The sequence below is a fragment of the Gasterosteus aculeatus genome, chromosome 6 (assembly GCF_964276395.1).
Source record: "Gasterosteus aculeatus chromosome 6, fGasAcu3.hap1.1, whole genome shotgun sequence".
Lineage (NCBI taxonomy): Eukaryota > Metazoa > Chordata > Actinopteri > Perciformes > Gasterosteidae > Gasterosteus > Gasterosteus aculeatus.
Genome location: NC_135693.1, coordinates 3,506,182 through 3,531,140, shown reverse-complemented (window position 1 = coordinate 3,531,140; position 24,959 = coordinate 3,506,182). Strand labels below are relative to the sequence as shown.

Sequence of the window (24,959 nt, the reverse complement as noted above, 5' to 3'; positions counted from 1 at the left end):
TGATCAATTTGAAGTTGTGTACTTGCCCCCTTACTCGCCATTTCTAAATCCTATAGAGGAATTTTTTTCCGCTTGGAGATGGCGCGTATATGACCGCCAACCACATGGCCGTATGCCTCTTATGCAGGCAATGGAACAGGCCTGCGGAGACATTGAGATGAGGTCAATCCAGAGCCCGCTTGTGCACAATTGTGTTTTTCTGTGTTTACAGTAGTGTATTGTTTTTATTTTTGATTGAACTGAATTTACTGTACTGTAAAATATACTAATGATTTTGAATTCAGTATTTCATTTTTTGGTTGTTTTGAAAACATGCCCTCTGTGGAATTGAATAAAAACATTGAAAACAAAAGACTGCAGTTTTTTATATAAAGTAGACTAGTGTGTTGCTGCTGATCTGAAAGTGTATTCAAATGATGAATGTATGTGTCATTTTGTCATCAGAGTTACATTTTGACAAAGGAATGTTAGGTTTTGATAGTACAGTTTCAATTTGACCCAGATGTGAATGGTATATTTCCCAGTGTTGTGTCATGTTTACTTGTGTGTAGAGTTTTGGCACAATGAGGGAAATTTTACAAAATGTCTTCAAGCAACGGGCAAAAACTGTATTAGAGCCGCGTGCTGCTGTGAAGGCGCCAGGGTGGGTTAGGGGTTAGGTGTTCTGCTCAGTAAGAAACACAGAACATGTAGCAGCCAGGGTTTGGTCACAGCACTTCCACATGGGCTTCACTTTCGGAATCAGAGATGGTTGCGTGATACAGAATTATTGAGCCCGGCCGTCTATGTGCGAATTGCAGCTGCAAGCAAGTGATGTAACACCACCCATATACAATAATAGGCTGAATAAGGTCATACTAGGAGAGATTTGCATATAAAACCATAGTATACTACATCGTTTGCCAAGATCTGGATGTATTAAATATCTGAATCAGACTACCGTGATGATAAACTGAAGAAATTAAGCAAATTCAAGGAAAAGCATTAATCAGGTTTGGTATGAATCCCTTTTTATTTCTCCAAACCACGTATTATAATACAAGTACATGCAGAGTTTCTAAACATAAAGTTATATTTATAGAAGTTCTGCCAGTAAAGCTTTAAAAAGAATAGAATACACGTTTGTCCAGTGATTTGTGTCCCCCTAGTGGCGTTCAGAAGACATTACAGCCACCGGCTTCTTTCCGTCACCGGGTGATGACGACATCTGCGCGATTAAAGCGCGACAGATGTCGCAACAACAACAACACAATAGTTGTGCAAGCGTCCGTGGACTCGAGAGGAAAGGTCTCCCAACAACTGACATGTCTCTTCTGCGGCTATGTGCTCCGGCCAGAAGACTTGTACTATCCAAGGGTTTAGCCACAGAGCCCAACTTTAAAGGTGTGTGTGTGTGTGTGTGTTTCGTTATGCTGATGTTTTATCTAAAATTGTATATTCATTAATATGACTCTAGCTAAGGTTAAGGCTAGGCAGTGTTCAGTCTTCTATCGGGCACTGTGTACTACGTTGGCTGCCTACTATTGAGCCGGCTTTTATTCTGAAATCCGTCCGTGCGCCTCGTGCAGGATGTTCCCGTGCAGCCAGCGGAGCAGTGGAGGACAAGGAGCCGCTGAAGAAAGCCAAAACCCCGCAGGGTCGTTTGGACGGCCCCGAGGAGGCGAGCCAATCTGCTCTGAAAAGTGAGAACTGTCTTTTTTTATTTAGCCACAAGCCCAATCCTTTTGCAAAACTCATTGCAAAAGGGAGGGAAATAGCATGGTCACCATACCATTTTCAAGCCAAACAGTTCTCTTGTCATCCTGCAGAGTTCCCCGATGACGTGAACCCCGAAACCAAAGAAAAGGGAGGTCCACGGGGACCAGAGCCCACCCGCTACGGAGACTGGGAGAGGAAGGGCCGCTGCGTCGACTTCTAGTTCCACACACGCAGAATAATGTATATTTTAGCCGTTGCCTGTTTTTTGCTGGTCACTCAAGTTCTGAGATCAGAAGGTGAGAAGGAGGTTTAAATGGTTTCTGATGGTGACTGTATTAATACTAATACGTAGTAATGGCAGAATCCTGGCAGTGTTATATGTGTTTTAAATATGTGTAGCTTCAGGACACGTTTTGCACATGAGTTTGGAGGAATGTAACAAATAAAACTAAGTTAAAACCGGACAGCGGCTGTTTGGCTGTTTCTTTCTATCCAGAATACATTTGTTTCCGTCTAAAACTTTCAAAGACACAAAAAAGTACATCATCTGCTTGATTCTACTAATATCTAAATTGGTCATTCTGAAAACTAAAAGCATGTGTGTGTGTTAAACACCCCCATACAAATTGTTTGTTTGCCCCTTTTGCGTTTGTGTTCATACTGTATATAGCAGGTAACTAATGAAAGGGACTTGAAAAGGACGTGAGAATGGCTTTCAGGTCAATGCTTTAGACATATGGGCTTTGTTCCTCGTACGTGGTTCAACAAAGTCGGTCAAATGTCCGATAATCCAGCTCAAATTACCGAGATGATTGACATCAGGCTATCTCGGTTCCTCTCTGGGAACCGTCACTTTATCGTGGTGGAGAGGTTTGTGTGTCCCTATGACCTTGAGGGCTGTGTTGTCGGGAGCCTTGTGCTCCTAGTGGGGTTACCCTTAGCAAAGTGGTCTCAGGCCCCTCGCCTGAGACCACTAAGAATGGTTCAAAAAGACCCCATGAAAAAACGGAAGAGGGAAGGAGTTACCCGGCCCGGAGGAAGCCCGGAGGAAGCCCGGGGCCCCCATTTGGAGCCAGGCTCAGATGGAGGGCCCGACAGCGAGCGTCTGGTGGCCGGGTTTACCGCGGAGCCCGGCAGGGCACAGCCCGAAGGAGTGACGCGGCAGCCCAAGACTCTACTCCCCATGGGCTCACCACCTGTGGAGGAAACCGATGGGGTCAGGTGCGCTGCTACAAGGATGGCAGTGACAGTGGGGGGTCCAGACGGAACAGACCTGGGCGGCAGATGCTGGCTCTGGGGACGTGGAACGTAACCTCTCTGGGGGGGAAGGAGCCGGAGTTTGTGCGGGAGGTGGAGCGTTATCAGTTGGATCAGGTGGGGCTTACCTCTACGCACAGCCTCGGCTCTGGAACCACACTCCTGGAGGTGCATCAAGGGGCGGTAACCCTCGAACCCCGTGGTGGACACCGGTGGTCAGGGAAGCCGTCCGACTGAAGAAGGAGGCCTTCCGGGTTATGATATCCGGTGGGACTCCGGAGGCAGTTGCAGTGTACCGACAGGCTCGAAGGCCTCTGCCGTGATGGAGGCAAAGCAGCGAGTATGGGAGGAGTTTGGGGTAACTATGGAGAAGGACTTTCGGTCGGCACCAAAGTGCTTCTGGAAGACCATCCGGCACCTCAGGAGGGGGAAACGGGGAACCATCCAAGCTGTGTACAGTAAGGATGGGACCCTGTTGACCGCGACTGAGGAGGTTATCGGGCGGTGGAAGGAACACTTTGAGGAAGTCCTGAACCCAACTACTACGCCCTCTTTGGTAGAGGCGGAGCTGGAGGCGGAGGAGGGATCATCGTCAATTGATGCTAAAAGCAATGGGTGTTGGGGGGTTGTCTTGGATAACACGCCTCTTCAACATTGCGTGGAAGTCTGGGACAGTGCCAAAAGAGTGGCAGACCGGGGTCGAATGGAGCCAGTTGAGGTGGTTTGGGCATCTGGTGAGGATGCCCCCTGGGCGCCTCCCTAGGGAGGTGTTCCAGGCACGGCCAGCTGGGAAGAGGCCCCGGGGAAGACCCAGGACTAGGTGGAGAGATTATATCTCTGCACTGGTCTGGGAACGCCTTGGGATCCCCCAGTCAGAGCTGGTAGATGTGGCCCGGAAAAGGGAAGTTTGGGGTCCCCTGCTGGAGCTGTTGCCCCCGCGACCCGACTCCGGATAAGCGGTTGAAAATGGATGGATGGATGGATATCTCGGTTCCTCGAAGGCAGATCGGCGCTCAAACCATCTTGTTAGTTTGAACCAGATGTCAGTCATCAGAATAATCGCGCGTGCGCGTCCTATATTAGAAGAGCAGGAGTCGATCACCGAAACCATGATATTTTTAACAGTATAACGGCAAATAAACTTAAAGGAAGAGCGTCTTTTGTCTCCCCTGAGTAGCAGGAAATGATCATGAACACATCTGATGAGATAATATGGTCATTTGAATCATCTCTGTCGGATGAATTTAACGTATTATACATATTTTACGTTGTTCATTCTGTATGTGCGTCGCAGTCTCTCCGTCCCAAGGAGGATCGTCCTGTGTCTCTCTAAAGGTTTCTTCCCCTTATTCTCCCCATCAAATGCTTTTTCATTTTTTGGGGAGTTTTTCCTGTGCCAATGTAAAGGGTTTTTGGACAGAGGATGTCACATGTGTACAGACTGTAAAGACCTCTGAGGCTAATTTGCGATATTGTGCGATACAAAATAAAATTAATCATATAATCATGGCAAAAACTGACAAACCAACAGAACTTTACAAAGAGCACGACATGCAGCGGCTTTCCATATGTTCTCTGCATCGCAACACCGTACGTACAGACATGGACAGTATGAGAGACAGTGTGAGAGACACTGTGTGAGACATGAGAGAGTGTGTGAGACAGTATGGGAGACAGTCTGCGGGACAGTGGATGTTCGGCTGCAGCGTGTGGGGTGGGTTCATCACGTAACGTTTCGGCTCGGGGAAATCATGTAAATAAAACATTGTCCTCAGCATCTGTAGCGCTCGCACAGGACGTCATCGCGACTACGGGTCTAATCTCGGAGAAGTCACCTAATAAAACGTTAATCTAATTGATGTCAATCCTTCATCAATGAGGACGTGAGCTGCCCTTTTTTCCGGGGGAGTGATGAACTAATCCAGCAGCTCAAATGAACCTGCGCCGGAGCAGGTTCAAGTTTTTCGATGTGTTGCTGGTGATTTAGACAAACCTAAAAGCCTGAACTACGTCATCTCATCCTGAAAATTATTCGGCTAACTCAGTTAGCACGAGGAACGGGGCCCTGTTTGCATGTGGCAAGAGCTGTTTGTTTGGTGTTTGAGTGTAGAGTTGTGATGCTAATATGAACAGTTAGTTATTAGTTTAGTTTTGAATGAAGTGTTTTTGTTTTTTGAAAGAAAACATTCAGTTATGTTATCTTGTTTATATGGTTTTGTGTAGCGGTATATTGACATGAGTATGCACTTTATTATTTTGTCCACTAAAGGGCAGAATAGCAGCACATCGGAATGTTGCTGTTTTAAATCGAACTCGTGTTGCCTTTTGTTTACTTTCCCTGCCCAAAGAAATAAGGAGTAAAAACTCCGTGTCGTCAATAATTATCTTGTTAAACTGCTCTATGATACTTTATGTTAATGAAAGCTCACGTGTTGCAAATGTAACAGTATGTGTGAGATGTAACTAAATATCAAGAGGTATGACAGAAAGGCCGAACTCCAACGGGCCAGACGCTCGTGAAGACCGCACGACGGATGAGGAAGGGGCGGAGCGACGCTGCAGCAACAAAGCGGCTATGAAGCTTCAACAACGGGACGCTGCTATCGAAGCTACCGGTGGGAAATTACATTTTTACGCCATTTGTATCCTTACGGCACCGAGGCACGGTTGTATCTGTCAGGAGATAAGTCGTCCTGCTGGGCGTTTCTTACATTTATGTCTGACGTTAGCTAAAGTGGGTTTGTCCGACAATGCTTATGCTGCGTTCTCACCAAAAGCGAAGCAAATTTTCGCCACGCTTTACTCGCCCGACTCGTTGATTCTTTTCGCGTCGTTCGCGCCTGAAGGGGGCGTAATCTCCGTTACGTGTCTCCGTAAAGACAGTTAGCGTTTCCACCACGGCAATAAATAACCACTATTTGTGTGAATTACACAAACGTCGGAACCGCAAACGGTGTTGTGTTCGGGCGAAACGAGCGAAGCGAATAAATCGCTTTTTTCGCCCGGCGCTGTCTAACGAAAGCCAATCGGAGTTGAGATGCTCCGCTCGTCATCACCGCCGTCCTGCTGCCAAAGCGTGAATACACTTTATTAAACTTTATTAATATCTAAGATACAGTGATCCCTGAGGCTACAGTTAGATATGTGACGTCATTCGTGCTTAACATAGTGTTTAAAATATATGATAGAGTGATCATTAAGGCTAAAGTTAGTTTGGTGGACTCGTTTTCAAACAATTAAATAAATAGAAACCGTTGCAAGAATATGCAAGCAGCTGACCAGACATGAAATATACAATAATTCATACATGAAAGATATTTATTTATTATTATTACAAGTCAGAGCTACAGAGTTCCTTTGAAGCTGAAGTCCTGCTGCCGGTTTAGAGTCTCAATGACGGTCCTCATGCCCTTTAATTAAAACATTGTTAGTTTTAATGCACAATGACAATCGTGCACACTGTGGATACAGACAATACATTGAAGTTCAATTTAAAGTTGTGAATCTAAATTCTGCCCACAAACAGACATTACCGGTGAACAAACATCAGTCTCTGACAACACATTCAAAGTTATGAACACTAACGCCTGGTTGTTGTGTACAGTTATATCTCATGTATAACTGCTACGGAGACATGAATACCAGCGGGTCATTTCACAAAAGAACAGGCTGCTCTCGGCGGGCTGAGGTGAGGTGACCGCCGGGTGTGGAGGTCTGGCGGTCCCTTTAACTACACCTCATATCTCCCACATTCTGGAGTTAAATGTTAAAAAGGCTCAATGTTGACAAATCGATCACAGAAATGTTGATTAAACAACTAACTTCTTGCCTGAAAAATTCCTAATATTACATTCCGTGACTTAGTTTATAAAGACTACTATATTTATTTCAGCTTTGTAACTTGTCTAGCTCACTTTGATCCATTTCTGTTCATAATATGAAGTGTAAACTATAAGATCTTAGCCAGCCTCTAACGGTTGTGCTGTCCTGAGTAATTTCTTTCTCATATTCACCTTTCCCTTTAAATCATTACTGGCCTGAAGAGTACCCTCCTGAGTCGAGGATGTGTGCCCACGTCTAAGCATGCCCTCTTAATGACCTCAGGAGGATGGAGCATGAGTTATCCTACAGTAAATTCTAGCAATTCTAATCAGCACAATTTACAGTGTGATCGTCACTAGTCTGTCACAGATAGTTCTCTCGTGACACTGTTTCTAAATTACCTGACATGGACCTCCTTGTGTTCTGCGTATATCTTCTTTGCGCTTGATGTTTTGGTTTTGTTGCACATTTTTATCAATTCAGTAACAATAAAGAAGCTTTTAGCTACTTTAAGGACAGATATTTCTCGTTCTGCTGCCCCCAAGTGTCCATAAAATGAATGCTTCTTGTCTTCAAGTGCTGTGCTTCTTCCCTGTCTCACAGTTCTCCTGGGAAACATGACCGCTGTTCTTCAGAAGACGCCGGTCGGAACACGGACCCACAAGCGCGTGGTTCCTTCAAGGTGCTCGAATTTAACCACCATAAATCAAGTGTCAACGATCCAAAGCAGCACATTTGAACGTTTTTGTTCTGAAAGTTCCCGTATTATTCCCTTCCCTTCAGTTGACAGGACAGAACTTCCTGCTTTTAACTTTGTCCAATGGATAGCGAACGACATAGCCTGAGGTGGAACCTCCAGAAGTTTAAACCTGACAGGAGATGGCCGAGTGTCACAGAGGAAAGAGGGCGGGATAAGAGTGTCACGATGGCGCCCAGGTCCACATATGTGACAGGCAGACACTACGTATTGAGAAAACCTCTGTTCTCTGCAGAACAACACGCCTCCATCTTAAAGAAGACATACACGCAGAAGAGCACTGAGGAGGTGAGTAGGATCTATGGACTTTTATTTAGGTCCACCCAAATATTTCCATAACTCTAGTCGTTGAACAAAATTCTTGAAATGACTCGGGTAGAATATGTTACGGAATGTCATAAGACATAAACAAAATATACAATTACAATGTCTTATGCTGCGTTCACACCAAAAGCGAAGCAAATTATTCCCGCGAGTAGATTCAATGCACAGACGCGACAGGTTGCGGAGGGAGCGAATTTTCAACGGGCGGCATGGGTCGCAAAGAACCAAATGAATCAACAGAAAAACATTCGCCCGACACTGTTTTGCGAAAGCCAATCAGAGTTGAGATGCTCCGCTCGTCACCACCGCCGTCCTGCTGCCAAAGTGTGAATACACTTTATGAAACTACCGCTCACCAGAGGCACACACACACACACACACACACACACACACACAGCTGAGACTGAACGCCCTTAAGTTAGTTGGTGTCTAACCGAGAGACACTGGCACCGGGCAGACACAACAAGTCATCAAACCGGCTGCTGGTCAGCCTGAAGTAGTGCTGGAAGCGGCAGTCCTATCTATCATGCCAGTGATATGCCTTCTCATTAAATATCTTTTCTGATCAACAATTCTAAAATTCTTGACTTCATCCTTGAATTCATTTGGGGGGTGGGTTCATGGTAGCCCAATTATGTTGTAATAATCCAAGTATTAGGCATCTTTCAGAACCTGTCACTTTGAGCTGTACGTTGTTCAAAAACCGACATCATATAATAAATGATGAGTGTGTGCATATATATATCAGCGGAAGTTTGAACATCCACCCGGGAGAACGCTCCTCATTACTGTTGCGCTGAGGCGAGCGGTCCTGAGTGGAGCCGTGGGACCTCCATGTGAGTCCTTAACAGAGAGCAGTGTCCCAGGGTCAGTTCAAACCTGTCACGTTTCCTGCTCCCTAGGAGAAACAGTCGGATTCTAGCAGCCAAGGAGACATCGTGACCAGACCGAGTCCAGAGCCGACCCCGGAGAGCTCTGGCCTCGCTAGCAGTGACTGCTCCAGAACTGACCCGGGCTTGCCCTTGGGTGTCTGGGATCTCTGGACTGGGCCGCCCCACAATGGACCCACGTTTGGATATCCCAGCAGCGTTTCAGCTCAGCGGGGCCTGTCCAGCTCTTTCCTGGAGGTCCAGAGAATGAACCCTCCTTGCAGACCACTGCTGAGCTCCACGGTCCTGTATCCTTCTTACACTCCTCGCTCAGGGAGCTCCAGGCCGTGCCAGACCCAGCTCAGGGCAGGGGGTAGAGAGAGAGACACCCAACCGCACTCTTCTGCGGGAGACTCAGGACTCTTGATGTCCTCGCATCAGGCAAACTACTGGGCCTGTGCCATCCCCAAAGCTTTGCCCCCATCTCCAGACAGGAGCTCTGCCAGCTGGGACCCCAACAGGGAGTACCAATCCCTGCTGGACTACACCTACCCTCTGAGACCAGGACAGATGGTGCGTGAGGGGGGCATCTCCAAGCTCTGGAGGGACTCCCAACTTCAGACAGTCTCCAACCTGCAGGACTCAGGGATCGATCTGGACCATCTTTGTAGCTCCACCAGCCTGTCGGGGTTGGACTTTTCTCTCAGTGCGGGTCATGGATACCCTGATGTGCCGGGGTTCAACAACAAATACTCAGATGGTCCGGACCCTGTGGGTCTGTCCCTGGACAGTTTGAACTGCAGTATGCAAAGAGGCGGAATGAGTGGGTTTGACAGTCTCTCTTCCACCTCCGCTGCTTGTTCCCGCTCCGCCAGCATTTTCCTGTCCTCCAGGTATGTGGGCGGGGAGGTGTACGAGGAGTTCTTACCACTACCGGATCAACTGGAGCAGCGGCAGCTGCTGTCCAGGCGGGTCAGTGCTGAAGGGCCACACAAATCGCTTGTACTGATTTATTGATTATCTTTTTCTAAAGTCTATTTTAAATTTATTTCCACATAGTGAGCATCCATCTGCACCAACTGAGGGATATATTTAATATATATTATATGTGTATATACAGTTGTGGTCAAAAGTTTACATACACTTGTGAAGAACATAACGTCATGGCTCTCTAGTCTGATTTTTCTCTGATAGATAGACAGATACTTCTTTGTCACAAAAAACATTCATGAAGTTTGGTTCATTTATGACTTTATTATGGGTTAACAGAAAGTGATCAAATCTGCTGAGTCAAAAATATACATACAGCAGTGCTAATATTTGGTTATATTACGTAAAATTAGGCGCTTTTGGAAAGCCATCCACAAGCTTAACCCATAATAAAGTCATAAAAAAAAATTGAATGTTTTTCGTGACAGATTGATTGGAACAGATACAGAGAAAATCTGAGTTGTAGAAATAACTGGAAACTCAAGAGAGCCATGACATTATGTTCTTTACAAGTGTATGTAAACTTTTGACTACAACTGTATGTTGTGTGTGCATATATGTGTCTGTCAAGCAGATTGTGCGATCTCTCGTTCTAAGGACAGAGTCTTTGGTCCATGTGTGCAGGTGAGGGAGGTGTCGGCCCAGTTGAGCCGGCCTGTCACAAACGGCTGGGAATCTCTGGAGCCAGGCACCACCTCTGTCACCCTGCCTGAGAAACAGGAGGAGCAGGAGGTGGGGTCTATACTAAGAGAGCTGGAAGGCGACAATCAATACACGGATGAAGGAAAATATAAGGACAGAGAGGACAGGAGAGTTGCTCAGACTGGTACGATAAGAGACTTTACATTTTTCGTTGGGTCCTCTGCAGTGTACTCCACAGACGTTTAAACTGTGATTGGTTGAGCTGTCTTTTCCAATAGTGTTAGCCCTACATCAACTCTGTTTGTGGTGCCTAACCACACTGAAAAAAACTCTAAACTCTAAAAATCTATATAAAACAGCGGCGAGGAGTTCTGGAGCCCGGGTGGAGCCTGTAGGAGGGGGGCCAAGTCCATCCAGTCTCAGGGAAGTGGAGGTTTTGGCGGAGCAGCTGTGCGGCCTTATGCTGCCCGGTGGCAGGACGAGCAGCCAGGACGACCGGGAGACAAGTGACTCCCTGATGCAACACATCCAGGTAAAGGCACGATCCCACCTACCGCACGACAGCTGCACTCCTCCGTAGTACGAATTACTTTGTGTGTGTGTGTGTGTGTGTGTGTGTGTGTTTGTGTGTTTTCCAGGTCTTCTGCTCACACCTGGAGCAGCTCATTCAGCAGCTCTACTCGGCGTCAGAGAAGATGGAATTGCTTGCTGCGCCCACGGTGGACATAGACAGCGTGAAGTCGTCTCTGGCTGAGTATCAGGTGAGGCCCTGTCGTACTAACACACTGGGTAGTCACATTGCTTGAGCAGGTTTTTCCCTGCTTTTTTTGTCAAAGGCGTCATGTAAGGCTCTAGTACAGGGGTCTCAAACTCAAATCTGGTGCGGGCCAGATGCAGCCCACTTCGACCGAACGCGGGCCAGACCATTACGGTCGACGGGGGGGCGGCGCTGACAGTCCAACCGGCGAACGGTCCAGTCACTGGGGGAGTACAGTACAAAGTATGTACCCCCTGGGGGGCCGGAGTTTGAGACCCCTGCTCTAGTAGGAGTAGAACCTGTCCATCACAGTAAGCCCACCCTATAGCATCCTCTGCTTCAGTGATTATTTGACTCTAAATCAACATTATGCTATATTGAAGAAGACTTGAAACTGGATATTGAGACCATGAACTCATTTTTACAATGTTTACTTTTTCATTGCTTACTAACATCATTTTCCATCCGTTTGTAATGTCCAACATGACAAAAATAAATACATCTTCATACAAGCACTAATCTCTGGTAAAAGCGTGTGTGTCTGCGCGTGCGCTGTTTGTTACATTGGAAAGTCTTTCCTCAGCAAACCGGCCCTACTTAGTGAGTCAACAGGAAGTGCACTGAGCTTTGTGTCCCGCTGACGGTGAAACGTGCCGCTTGTCGTTCTTAGAGTTTCCAGAGAGAAGTGAGCGGCCACCAGCCACTGTGCTCCTGCGTCCTGCACACCGGACGCCGTCTCCTTGGCTGCATCAACAACGCGTCCCCACGTCAGTCTGCACTCGCTCACGTCACGGTGAACGCCTGCATCACCCCATTGCTTTTCCTCACGGTCTCTCTCTCTGTCATTTTCACAGTTTTAAGAGACACCCTGCTGCTTATCGAAAGGCGCTGCGGAGCTCTGGAGACTCCCAACGAACACTTCTTTCCTCCATCCTGTCCGCCATGAACAGCCTCGCTCGGCCCGGACCGCTCGAGCAGAGCGGAGAGGAGGACCCGGGCCCAGCGGGGGTCCCTGGGTCTGCTCTGTGAAGAAACTGTGTGACAGTGCTGTGATATTTCATTTCACATTCATGTGTCTTTTTTTTAAACATGTTCAATAGGGTTAAATGGGGACTTTTTATGGTTACTTTTATTAGTACATTTGATTAACTTTTCACCTGTAGTGTAACTTCACACACAAATCTCCACCTCTTTGTCATGTCCACACAGCAAAAAGGTTCATTCTTATTTTCTTCTGAAGGTTATTGTGTTCATTAATCATTTGTAACCTGAAATCCAGAATGTTTCCTTCCTAGAAGCATGGCTAAAATTGATAATTCAATTGAATATCGTCTTAATGCAAGTTCTCAGCGGGTTATCTATTAGTTATCAGTAGTAGAAGTTGCACACTGGTAACCACGAGGCAAAATGGTTCAATGGGTTACCAATGAAGGGAAACGAGTGGTCCTTTACGCCGGCCTTTTTACCAGTCAGGACTTTTCCATCACAGCAGTGCCTTCTTCCTTTGTTATCCTTGATATCCATTAGTTCAGCTTTTATACGCACTGTTTCCTATTAAATGACCATTGGCACTTTCAAAGGGAAACACAAACTGAACCCGTCTTTCATATTTGTCTTAATTTAATCCTCATGCTTCTTTGTGACCTTGACAAGGTAACAAGTCCATCAGCGAGAAGATGGTCTTCTTTTGTGTATCATATATATATATATATATATATATATATACATATATATATATATATATATATATACATATATATATATATAGTCTGAAATATTTAATACTTGAGCACATAATCTAGTAAAATCTTGCAGCTTCACCATTAAATTATGCAGCGCCTGATGCAATAAAATTTGAGCATCAGGGTCCCTCAATATGTGTGCTACTCCTGTCACTGTCATGGCTGGATACGTCCATCCTAAGTGTCTCTCAATTTGGGTGAAAAGAAACATCTACAAAACCCTTTTTCACTATACAGTAATTCTATTAAAGTCATTAAACAGAGTGGTGTTTTAAAGCGTGGTTTGTGTTTGCTATATTGTGTGCTATGCGGTGTAGACCTTTAGAGGAAGGTTGCTATACCCACAGTTCAACCAGGTCAGACTAGTTTACCAATTCAAAGACTTTGGGAATTACAAGGGCTGTGTACAAGTGGCTGATGATGTTTCCAGATTAATTTGTCGGGGATGTTGAGGGTGGAAAACATCACCAATGCCATCAAAGTCATAGACTGAAGGTGGAAAGAGTCCACAAGTCTCAAGTTGAGTCCTTAACTTCATGTCTTAAACATGTCATGACAGTAGGCCTATATGTTATACTTACTGCTATAATGGTGATCAACGTTGTAGACATTAAGCTAATAAACTTTAAAAGTAATCATTAAAGAGCCTGCAGAAATATTTGCGACTAAACTTAAAGAATCAAATAAAAACAAATCCCTACGGTTTTAAGGCAGTTACAGATGGCTTGTGAACCAGATAGCCTACTCTGTACCACAAGGCCCTTCAAAAGAGTCCTTTTTACTGAAATGAAATGAGTTGCACAATAACTCCTTACATTAATTGGGGCAGAAGAAATGCTTTCATCTTACAGTGAACAAGTGCCAACATGAGCTATCTGCTAATCACACCAAATTTCCTAAAACAACAAAGCCAGTGATGTCTCAACCGTGACTCAGAAATGAACCACACGGGTTTCTGGTATGACTGGGAGTGTGTTTATGATAGCATTACATCATTTTGATCACCTCTGATGATGGCTTTTATTGTCACTAATAAACACAGGTGGCGACAAAGGGCAAATAACAGTGTCTGATTTATGTCATCAACAGGGAAACAAAGGGTAAACTGGTTGTCACCGTACAGAAAGTAATGTGTCAAGTTGTCCAAATTTAAGTAGATCTGACCGGAAATTATACTTATGGTTTCGTTTTTCAGCATAAGCGTCGTCGTATTTCACCGGAAGTTGTGTGTAATATGTAACTTGACACGGGACACTGACTCTCCTTTGCCACGTTTCACTAAATGACGTAACCCTTCCCGGGACTTGACAGTTCGCTGTTGCAAGTCACAGAAAGATAGAGGAAGAGGGGGGGGGACCGGTTAGTTAGATATTTACAGTGATCACCTGTTAATTCGCTTTAGATTTGCGGCCGTATCAATTGTCTGATTTGAAAACGTCTGTTCAAACGAACGTATTTTGCGTTATTCCCGATTTGGCTAACCAGCTGGCTAATGTTAGCTTTTTCCTGGTTGGAGTCGCAGCCATTTTGGATTTTTACCGACAACGAACAACTGCCGGTCGTGGTTTTCGGGAGCACAGCAAGCTAGCCAGGGCTTCCGCTTCCATATCTGAACACCGCTGTTTATCTGCAGACGGGGGGAAAGGAGACGTTTGCCGAGAGGGGATACACATACAACGAGTCAACAATGAATCCCGAATAGTAAGTATCACACGCAGGAACCGCTGTGCTGGCCAGTTAGCTAACGGGAATTGTGTGCTAACAAGTAAATCAGCACAAACCATTTGAAATTATTAGTCGAACTAAGTAGCGGCTAACATCAGCTGACACCACGTCCACTTGCGCCTTATCTGTCTGAGACACCGTGGCCATTTCTGCGTGATCCCGGTGGGATGTTTACGTTTAAGACTTGTGACAAACAACGAATTGCTCTTTCTCTACGTGCTTCTGCCCAGTTTAAACCAGCAGTTGGGCCGGAGCTTTGGGAGCTGGTTTGGGCTCTGAGCGAGGTCTGACGTTACCTTTTTTACCTTTTTTATACAAAGTCGAGGACAAGGGAGCCCTGTTGAGTGGCATAATAAACTGTGACGGAAACCTCTAACGTTACCTTTTGTAGTTGTTTTCATTTCAGGTAATTCATTTTGTTTCACTTGTCTCCATGTAACGTTAATATTGACGTTAGGCATTGGTTAGCGACAATACCTAAGTTAACTAACGTTAACTTAACGCTAGCTAACTTAATTTAATCTGAACAAAAAAGAACTCGACCACAATGATTCCCTTATTTAACTTTACTTTTATTGAAAATCCCCGCTGTCAGCGGTTATGCTTCAGACTGCGTATGTCGCTGTGATATCGTATGTATCTATTGCTTTCACCGGAGCAGCGTTCCTGTGTGGTTGGGGTCCAGGTCCGATCATCGGTTACCAGCTGCTTACCTGGTTGTGGCCATGACTCAGTCCTCAGTCATATGTCCTGGTGCTGAAGCAGCGTCTCAGTCATGTGCAGGTCACGTGCTTCATGCCTAGCCCTCGATTTCAACAGGGCAGCGTTGAGCAATCTCACCGCTCCCTAGTGTGTATTCATTCATATTGACGTGGTGGGTTGGAATTATTTTATGGAGCACTAGTTACTTTACTACTCTAAAATTTCAAAGTGCTGAGGCCCTGATTATCTTGTAATTTTGGTGATGTTTGGTCCACTTTCCACATGTTGTATTAATGATTCATCTGCTTGGTGTAGACTAGATGGCCCTAGGCAAGGTCCATGATCTACTCCTTACTCAATGAGTCACTGTTAAAATGAAATCTAGGATATATTAAGTTAGATACATGATCAGCTTGTTGAATATGACACGTCCACTTAAATTCTAAATAATCATGGACTGAAACAAATAAAATTAGAGTAGTACAATATGATGCCTTGTTAACGTGTAATAGTTATGACGTAGATTTAAATTAAATCTGAAAAAAAAGAATTAAAGGGCAATGAAGAAAAAAGGGTTTGATAGACATTATTGTGAGTCCCACTGATTTTCAGTGAGTTAAAACACAAGATAAAACAAGATAAAAACACATACTCAAACCGTGATCACAACACTTAACTATGGCCCTGTCACTCAATATATTTTCAGAACATATTGCCTTATTGTTCAAATGTTCTATACAAATGATTTTGCCTTGCTTTACTTAGAATACATTTTTAGGCTCAACTGTTATTGAGGGGAATAGGCTTTTTACAGCGGCAAAAAGACAGCAATAATACAGAGGAACTATACATTCATATGATGAATATTATAATATATAAACAAATAATATAATAAATAATCTTATTAAAAACACAAAAATACTTTCTGTTATGAGTTTTGGGTTGTAACAGATATCACATATGCTTTTTTGTGGGAATGAGATTTACCAGCAGGTTTCTGGCCCTGGAATGCATTTGTAACAAGGACAACAATGCGCTACTTATTCTGGGAGTTAGCACATTCTCCTCTGCTAAAATTCAAGAACTCCGTGTTCAGGGTTTAACATTTAAGGATAAAAAATGCAGGGAACGTCCTTTCAATTGAAAGAGAATACTAGAATTGATACTTTATTGGGATCATTTGGTAAAAAGTACCCGGCGGGCACTGAATCTTTGCTTTTGCCTTCTTAAGATCAAAATACACAGAGGCAGGCCACGCTGCCCCCCAACAGTTCAACCCATTCCTGTTGTCCTACTTCCAGCCTTGAAAAGAATATAATGGATTCCCCAGGCTTCCTGGTTGCTAGGACGGCTCTTCTTTTCTAATCCAGTGGCACCTTCGCTTCCTTTCCCTATGTTACATTACATTACATTACAGGTCATTTAGCTGACGCTTTTATCCAAAGCGTCTTACATTACACTTTTAACCCATGGCTTTTTACATTTTGCCCAGGCAGCAATTAGGGGTTAGGTGTCTTGCTCAGGGACACTTCGTCTTGAGACATGGGGCAGCCGGGAGTTAAAGGAGTGTTTCCCCTACCATTATAACAGGGCCCACCCCCATAAAAAAAGTGTGCAAAAAAATTATTTTTTGTTGTTGTTGTCATTTGGCCACGCCAATTCCGGCCCGCCAGCACCAACCCTCCTTATGATTTAATGGTCTGATCGAAGTGGGCTGTATCTGGCCGAACCTGAAATGAGTTTGACACCCCTACCGTAGAGCTTCCCGCTGGTGTGACGGGGCAGAGCTTGCTGGTGTATTTTCAGCTTTAGCGGTGTGTTGCTGAAGAGTATCAGTAGGAAATGGAGGAAGCAAAGACTGGCTGAGCACCAGCAGGTTGTTTAGAGTTTTATGGCTGCCTACTCGGACGTCGCTATGTGTGTAATTAGGGAAGTGAAAGACGATCACTATATTGCCTAACTTTATTTGGGTGTAATGACACACAATGTTGTTTGGATCTGTATGATGGCCGCAGGCGTCTAGCCCCCGCCCTGTTGCGTGACAGTGGGTCACTGGGCTGAATGAAAGGGTAGGAGACTTCAACCCTTTAGTATGCATGTTGTTCTATGTCTTGACGAAGCAAACTGAGCATCTGTCAGTCACATCCCACAGTAGGCAACATCCGTCTACCTCGACTCCAATCTCACTCAATCAGGATTAGGACATCTTCAGTTTTACCTGGTAACTACGGGTGTTTTGTATTGTGAAATCAACACGCTTCAGGTTCCCTGGTGTTTTCATCTCTGGGCTTGCCGTTGAACATGCCACGATTGATCATTATCCATTCAAATGGATCATTATCCATTAAAAACAAAGCTATCAGCTGTCTGGTTGCCAATAGATTGTGAGCCCCGCTCCTTGTTGTGATGAACACAGTCCTGCTTCCAACAATAACTGGGAACATTACACTATAATATGTAAGGTTTTGCCTAATGCATATATTACTTTGTTATCTTCTAAGTTTCTGGGTTGCCATTGGAAACCATTTAGAGAAATTCTCGCCGCGTTGTTGCCGTCAGTTGCAGCCACATATCACCATGAAAAATAAAGTGCGCCAAATGTGCACACAAAAATATTCTTTCCATATGCACTGGCATTTCCTATGATGATAAAAGCAAATTAAGTTGTTCAACTGTAGGATGAAAAGCTTAACCAATCCATCAACTCCTCGAATGTGAACATTACTGACAAAAAAAACAGGTGAACTTGAATTGAGAACAAAGGACGTTTTTGAGGTAAAGTTTCTCCTCTCTGTTGCTGCACAATAAAATGAATCTGGAGAGTATGTACAACATACACTTCCGTAAGGAGTATGTGGGTGCTCCCTAACTACTGTATTTTTCTTTTTTCAAACTTTTCCAGTGACTATTTATTCAAGCTGCTCCTGATTGGGGACTCTGGTGTTGGAAAGTCTTGCCTTCTACTCAGATTTGCAGTAAGTTTCCACAAATAATGCAAAAAGTATGTTTATCCAACCTCCATTCGCACCTGGTTATTTTGGCCTGCGTGATGATTTAATGCAGACTGTTGAAAGCGGACATTATATAATGGCTATTTTCACTTGTTTGTTATTAACCAAGTTGTACCACACATGTTGCGATGCCATGTGCAAACTCAAGCCGTTAACTAGCCTATAGGTCAATCATTCTCTGTGCCAACACTTCGGCTGCTTCCCACCGGGCCTTGGAGTGACTGATGGTGTTTCTCTACATAGTGCAGCAGGAAGGAAGTGAGGAGGATGTGTGAGCCAACTAACAAACTCTTCCTCTCTGCAGGATGACACTTACACAGAAAGTTACATTAGCACTATTGGCGTGGACTTCAAAATACGAACCATAGAACTAGATGGGAAGACCATTAAACTTCAAATTGTAAGTATCCCACTGCTTTAATTTCATATCGGTAACTATTGCTGCTGTGAAAGTACTTTTTAAACTTTATTAAGGACATGAGAAGTATTTGTTTTCCTTTTTGGTCACATGAGTAAAACTGGAAGTATTCATATATTTAGCTATTATTCTAGATCTTTCTTATTTATTGTCAAGAAATCCTAAAACATGCCCCCCAAATATATGTATGTGATCTTAAATTAAGCTCAGTGTTTTTGTGAAAGTTGATTTCTGTAGTTTTTTTTAGCTGAAGTCACTCAAACAAAAGAAAATCATGCTTTTGTACTATTTTCAGCGGCGGATTAATCCAAGTTTATTCCTCTATTGAGTATTTGTGGCTAAAGGATGAATGTAGGATATAATAAAATAAACTACAGTGTATTTGTTTGAAACTAAATACTTGAACTCAGGGTTGACCAATGACTGGTCACATTTATTAAAGAAATGCCAGTGAGAATGTTGGTGCTGAACATCAGAAGGTGTAAGATGCTTTGGTTTTCATCAACTGGATACATCTCTTTCCTCTGACAGTGGGACACAGCGGGTCAGGAGAGGTTTCGTACCATCACATCCAGCTACTACAGAGGTGCTCATGGTATCATCGTAGTGTACGATGTCACAGACCAGGTCAGTGTAACTGTGTGTTAATACACTACGAGATCACCTGCCCCTATGACGAGAAAGTGTCATTGGCCTGGTTTCTGATGAACAGAAATGCAAAGAGAGGGCCTTTGCATTACTCTGTTCATGGCTCTGTGATGAGGGGGAAAATAGTCCTTCTGTCTCAATGGCTTACTCTCTGTGTGACTTCTTTAGTTGCGCTTGTGTAGATGGAGGTTTTACACAACAGCTATTTGACTCAAAGCACTGAAAACCAAAGTATTGATCAAATTTGGCGGCCAAGGACATATGACTCAAATCTGGTCAAAGGTCACCGTGACCTCACAAAACATGTTGTGAACCATAGCAAGTATTCTTGCTCTAATTCTGACAAGTTCACACAAATTTCCAATAGCATAAGATTATGAGGTTTTGTGACAGACATGGATGTAGAATACAGCTTGACTGGTGTTGGCAAGCAACCGTATGGCCGTCTATAGTTTTCTTGAATGTAAGGGGCGGGATTTCACCCATTGAAAGTGTGGCAAAAAAACAGTACACGGAAATACGTTGATTTGAGACAGACCTGTTAATGGTTAACCTGCTCACTGTGAAACCGAGGACACTGTCTAGTTGAAACAAATCTACATCATCGTTACCCACGGCTACCAGCTGGCAAATTCTAATGTCAAGCAACCCAAGTGGGTCATTACGAAGCAAAACAAACAAACTAAACTTCCGCTTCAGTAATGTGCTGTTTCCTAACTTACGGGTAGACTTGTTTGTATAAATCACTGGTTCACCTACCATTGAACAAGGAGGGCACCCCCTGGCAGAAACACTATACGTCATTCAGGCAAACCAACTCTGAGCGGTCCATGCTACACCCACTCTGTCCTGTTTATGATCAGCTGGAGATATGAAAGAGTAAGGTGTAGCCCCCAAAGCTGCATCATTCCTGTGTCTCGTATTGAGTTCTGTCCTTGCAGTGTGCTGTGAGGACAGCCCTGACAGCACCCCGTGGAAGCTGCTAGTGTCCCAAACAGATGGAGCTCAGCTCTGACGTCAAACTGTCTTGTTTCTCAGGAGTCCTTCAACAATGTCAAACAGTGGCTACAGGAGATTGACCGCTACGCCAGTGAAAATGTCAACAAGCTTTTGGTTGGGAACAAGTGCGACCTGACGACGAAGAAGGTGGTGGATTACACGACAGCAAAAGTAAGGCGGCCTGGGTGTTGCTCCCACACAAGCAAGCTGTTGTAGATCAACATTTTCACGTTTTTTTGTGTGATTTCTTTGTGTGAAAATGCCCTGAAATATTGCAACAACGTATCAATAAATTCCAGTTACGTCACTTTTAAATGAGGGTCACAGGCAGATTGCATCAGATTTTATTTACAATTAACCATATAGTAGTGTGCGCTTACATTAAAGAAAAAATGAAATGTTAAACATCACAATCTGAAATTATTAACCCTTTTTAAAATTATATTTAATATTGATTATTACACCATTAGACCAATTACATTTTGCACAAGTGGTGTATAGAAAATATTTACTTACTTTACTTACTATAAACTTTTGTTTATAAAAAGTGCCAAGCCCATAATCTAATCTTTATTCTACTTAATCATTAATTTTAACATTTTGATTTTAACTGCTGCTGATTTACATTATGCTCTTCTTGACAAAATAAATGTGAACTTGTCGTTAAATGTGAGACAAAATGGGGGAGTCTTGTTTCCTTTTTTATAAACCTGGATGGATAGGAAAATGCTAAACACTCCTCAATGCAACCACAGTTACTTAAAGCTTTGATTTTTCCCATTCAGTGACTGACATGTTTAGAATACAACCCTTTTTACCATTTCATAGTATTTTCCTTTTCACTACAACAATGAAGTAATAATAAAAATAAGTAACACACCTCACAATGGGGGGGGACCTGAAGCCTAACCTGCTGCTGCGCTGTCCTCCTCCTCTGTTTCCAGGAGTTCGCAGACTCTCTGGGAATCCCCTTCTTGGAAACTAGTGCCAAGAATGCCACCAACGTGGAGCAGGCCTTCATGACCATGGCCGCTGAGATCAAGAAGAGGATGGGCCCCGGGGCCACGGCCGCAGGAGGGGAGAAGCCCAACGTGAAGCTGACCCCCGGCACCAGCGTCAAGCCCTCGTCAGGAGGATGCTGCTGAGAGATGAAACCACTTGCACTCACCCCCCCCCCCCCTCCACACAGCCTCCCCAGCCCTCTCACTCTGCTGGCCCGTCAATCCAGGACTCTGTCCTCCTCTAACTCCACCCGCCACACAACGTAGACAGGGTGGGGGGTGGGGGATCCTGCGAGATCAAGATGAAGTTACCCTCATTTGTACTGTACATAGTATAGCCGCACTACCAAATAAAGCATCCTTCTTGTCATGCTGTCCAGTTTAATGACGGCTAACTTTACAGATAGTGCTGTGTGTGTGTGCGCGTGCTTCCTACAGGTAAAATAATTTCTTTTTCGGTTGTTTTCTTTTTTCCTTTCAGTAAATTCTGTTGCAGCTTGTGTGTCAGCATGTGTCGGTCCCCATTTGAAGGGTGTTTATTTTGTTATCTTCTCACCAACCTTTGCACAGCAGGGTCCCACTGTCTAGCATCTAAAGTGCAACAGACGTGTGTGTGTGTGTGTGTGTGTGTATGCGTGCGTGCATCCTTACGCGTGTCTTTTAAAAATATATATATATATATATATATTTGTGTGTGTGTGTGCATATATATGCACACCGTTTGCCCGTTGTGTAATGTTCAATGCGTCATTGGGCTTGTCTTAACTCTTTATCTCTGTATTACATTTGTGGCTGAAGACAACTATGTTTGTTGCTCAACATGTAACACTTTAACTGAAAAATAAATATTGTACTACCAGGCTGTATGAAATGGGAGGGTCTGCGATTCTTGGGTGAGATTTGTTGAGGGGAAGAAAAAAAACTATTTATTCTCCATTCGTTTTTGCGTATTCTGCCAAGACATACGGTCTGTTTGAAAATTGCCGTGTTATCACAGTTATCACCGGAGTTGCATATAAAATACAATGTCCTCTTGTTTTCATAATAAAGGCGACTGAATTCAGTTGGAAAGGAAATCCCAGATGCCAGTGTTTGAATACGAATGTCATAACAGTGTGTGTGTATGTCTGTGTGCACAAATAGTTGGAAACACATTCTTCCTGATAAAAAAATATATATATTTACATTTAAAATTCTTTGCTCTGGGTAAGCAGGAAGAATCTTTGCTACCTTGCATGCACAATAACCCTAAACTGGGAGTGTGGGGGATTCTTCCGGAGTTATGTTGACCTGTGACCGGCTTAAGTCACTGCAGTGTCCGTTCTTTAAAACTCTGCGTTGCATGATGCCCCCTAAACCAAGCCAACCCACATGTCATTAGTCTTCCCAGAAACCGGTGTAGTTAACCAAGTATGAACTTGCTGGAAGTGAAACCGTATTCCCTGCGTTTGGAATGTTCTCTTTTGACAAAGGTGTTTCAATATTTGAATAATTTATGAGTATTAAGACAGGAAGACCGCAGGCAGGACCAAACAACCATCATATGTAACCACCGTCCACAGAAATCTGTAAGGAGGGAAGCTCAAAGACTTTAAGAAGGAAGTCTGTTATGTGGTTATATGATGACAGTAATAGTGACTAATAATGATAGTAGCAGCAGGCAGGGCCAGGTTCCAGATAGAACCACAATGTATGAAAGAAGAAAGAGAGGAGTCAGCAAGTGCCTTGTAGGTGAGAAGTACATCAAATTTAGTACATCAAATTTCCATTCTTGATTTAAAATGGAACCTCTTTATCTGAGAGTTAAAGGACATATCCTGGTCGAAGAGAATTCCCAAGATTCTTTACGGTGCTGCTACACACCAGTGCAATGCTATCCAAACAATTTCACTAGACAGCTGACTTCAAAGGTGCTCTGGGCCTATCAAGATAACCTATTTGTATTTCCTATTTTTTTAAATTTCCTATCCTATTTTTTTAGAGTTTAGCATCAGAAAATTGCTGGTTTTGATGTCCCCAATACATTCTTGAAGTCTAACAAGCTGGTCGGTCTCATCTGGCTTGATTTACAGATACTGTGGCAAACCAGGAGGAGAGGCCGAGCCAAGGCGGTGGATCAGGTTGGGGGAGGTGATAGAGGGGGTGTATTACCCAGTGCAGGGGCTGCAACCGGCTGGCAACTGGCATTGGGAACACCTGCAGCCAATCAACCCAATTAAGAGCTGACTGATATAGAGGGTGGCTGAACGGCAGACCGGGAAGGAAGGAAGGAAGGAAGGAAGGAAGGAAGGAAGGAAGGAAGGAAGGAAGGAAGGAAGGAAGGAAGGAAGGAAGGAAGGAAGGAAGGAAGGAAGGAAGGAAGGAAGGAAGGAAGGAAGGAAGGAAGGAAGGAAGGAAGGAAGGAAGGAAGGAAGGAAGGAAGGAAGGAAGGAAGGAAGGAAGGAAGGAAGGAAGGAAGGAAGGAAGGAAGGAAGGAAGGAAGGAAGGAAGGAAGGAAGGAAGGAAGGAAGGAAGGAAGGAAGGAAGGAAGGAAGGAAGGAAGGAAGGAAGGAAGGAAGGAAGGAAGGAAGGAAGGAAGGAAGGAAGAGGAGGAGGAGGAGGAGGAGAAGGAGAAGGAGAAGGAGAAGGAGAAGGAGGAGGAGGAGGAGGAGGAGGAGAAGAAGAAGAATTGACGGAGGAGCGGAAAAAACATTTCGGAGAGCACGCATTCTGGCGTGGACGTAGTATCAGCGGATTGTGCATAAACTGATCTGTGACTGGACTAAGGATGGGAGAGAACAGTGATGGAGAGATTAGGAGTGAGGATATGGAGTACAATAACTGGACTGAAGTAGGGAGAAATAAACGTGCCAGGAATCGTAATAGTGTATCTGCTAGCAGTTTGGAAGGGAGAGAGGAAGGCAGGGGGATGAGGAGGAGGATTGTTGAGAATGTGGGGTTCAAAGTAATTTTGAGATTCAAGGAAGGTAATGATATTAGGAAAGTGAGTCTGGTGGCTCTGACCCGTGGGTTGAAGGAGAAAGTGGGTGAAATTTTGATGGCCAAGGTGCTGGCTGATGGCGGCTTGTTGATCAAATGGAAGGATGAGGAGCAGAGAGAGAAAGCAATGAAGCTGAAAAAGGTGTGCAACATGGTGGTTGAGAGTGCTAAGAAGATAAATGATGGGCCCTTTGTGAGAGGAGTTATATTTGGTATCCCAGTGGAGGAAAGGGTGGAGGATTTGAGATCAAGTATAAGAGGTGGGAAAATTATAGGGATTAAACGTCTGCAAGTAAGAAGAGGGGAGAAAGGGTTGATAGTTTGTCAGTGTTGCTGGATTTCCAAGAGAGGGTGTTGCCTGCAAGTCACTGTGGGATATATGAGGTACAATGTAAGAGCTTATGTCCCACCACCGTTGAGGTGTTTCAAATGCCAAAAATACGGACATATTGCAGCAGCGTGCAAAGGCAAACAAAAGTGTGGAAAATGTGGAGGGGACCATGAGTATAGGAAATGTAAGGACGGACAGAGCTCAAATGTGCAAATTGTGGAGGTGCACATAGCGTGGCCTATGGTGGGTGTGAAGTGAGAAAGAAGGCAGTGGAAGTGTAGCAGCTA

At 44.3% G+C, this 24,959-nt stretch overlaps 3 protein-coding genes across 3 annotated transcripts; all 3 read left to right on the top strand.

Annotated features, from left to right (window-relative positions):
* Positions 1-1,198: 1,198 nt before the first annotated feature.
* On the top strand, positions 1,199-2,162 carry sdhaf4 (succinate dehydrogenase complex assembly factor 4). The gene is made up of 3 exons (XM_040179447.2): positions 1,199-1,383; positions 1,569-1,682; positions 1,809-2,162. Exons 1-3 carry the CDS (start codon positions 1,230-1,232, stop codon positions 1,916-1,918), a joined length of 378 nt encoding a protein of 125 aa, XP_040035381.2. The 5' UTR covers positions 1,199-1,229; the 3' UTR covers positions 1,919-2,162.
* Positions 2,163-5,188: 3,026 nt separating this feature from the next.
* cep68 (centrosomal protein 68) lies at positions 5,189-13,121 on the top strand. The gene is made up of 9 exons (XM_040178165.2): positions 5,189-5,570; positions 7,381-7,459; positions 7,561-7,822; positions 8,761-9,699; positions 10,342-10,543; positions 10,719-10,891; positions 10,998-11,120; positions 11,787-11,883; positions 11,971-13,121. The coding sequence occupies exons 3-9, from the start codon at positions 7,598-7,600 to the stop codon at positions 12,060-12,062; spliced, it is 1,851 nt and encodes a 616-aa protein (XP_040034099.2). The 5' UTR covers positions 5,189-5,570; positions 7,381-7,459; positions 7,561-7,597; the 3' UTR covers positions 12,063-13,121.
* A 964-nt stretch (positions 13,122-14,085) lies between these two features.
* Positions 14,086-22,438, top strand: LOC120820439 (ras-related protein ORAB-1). The gene is made up of 6 exons (XM_040178166.2): positions 14,086-14,559; positions 18,188-18,260; positions 18,601-18,696; positions 19,246-19,341; positions 20,401-20,532; positions 21,306-22,438. The coding sequence occupies exons 1-6, from the start codon at positions 14,546-14,548 to the stop codon at positions 21,504-21,506; spliced, it is 612 nt and encodes a 203-aa protein (XP_040034100.1). The 5' UTR covers positions 14,086-14,545; the 3' UTR covers positions 21,507-22,438.
* The last annotated feature ends 2,521 nt before the right edge of the window (positions 22,439-24,959 follow it).

Coding starts and splice junctions, on each gene's coding strand:
- sdhaf4 (XM_040179447.2), top strand. CDS start 1,230: ATGTCGCAACAACAACAACACAATAGTTGTGCAAGCGTCCGTGGACTC. Junction 1,384..1,568: donor CACAGAGCCCAACTTTAAAG/GTGTGTGTGTGT, acceptor CGCCTCGTGCAG/GATGTTCCCGTGCAGCCAGC. Junction 1,683..1,808: donor GAGCCAATCTGCTCTGAAAA/GTGAGAACTGTC, acceptor GTCATCCTGCAG/AGTTCCCCGATGACGTGAAC.
- cep68 (XM_040178165.2), top strand. CDS start 7,598: ATGGATAGCGAACGACATAGCCTGAGGTGGAACCTCCAGAAGTTTAAA. Junction 7,823..8,760: donor CGCAGAAGAGCACTGAGGAG/GTGAGTAGGATC, acceptor CCTGCTCCCTAG/GAGAAACAGTCGGATTCTAG. Junction 11,884..11,970: donor CATCAACAACGCGTCCCCAC/GTCAGTCTGCAC, acceptor TCATTTTCACAG/TTTTAAGAGACACCCTGCTG.
- LOC120820439 (XM_040178166.2), top strand. Junction 18,261..18,600: donor GCCTTCTACTCAGATTTGCA/GTAAGTTTCCAC, acceptor TCCTCTCTGCAG/GATGACACTTACACAGAAAG. Junction 18,697..19,245: donor AGACCATTAAACTTCAAATT/GTAAGTATCCCA, acceptor TTCCTCTGACAG/TGGGACACAGCGGGTCAGGA.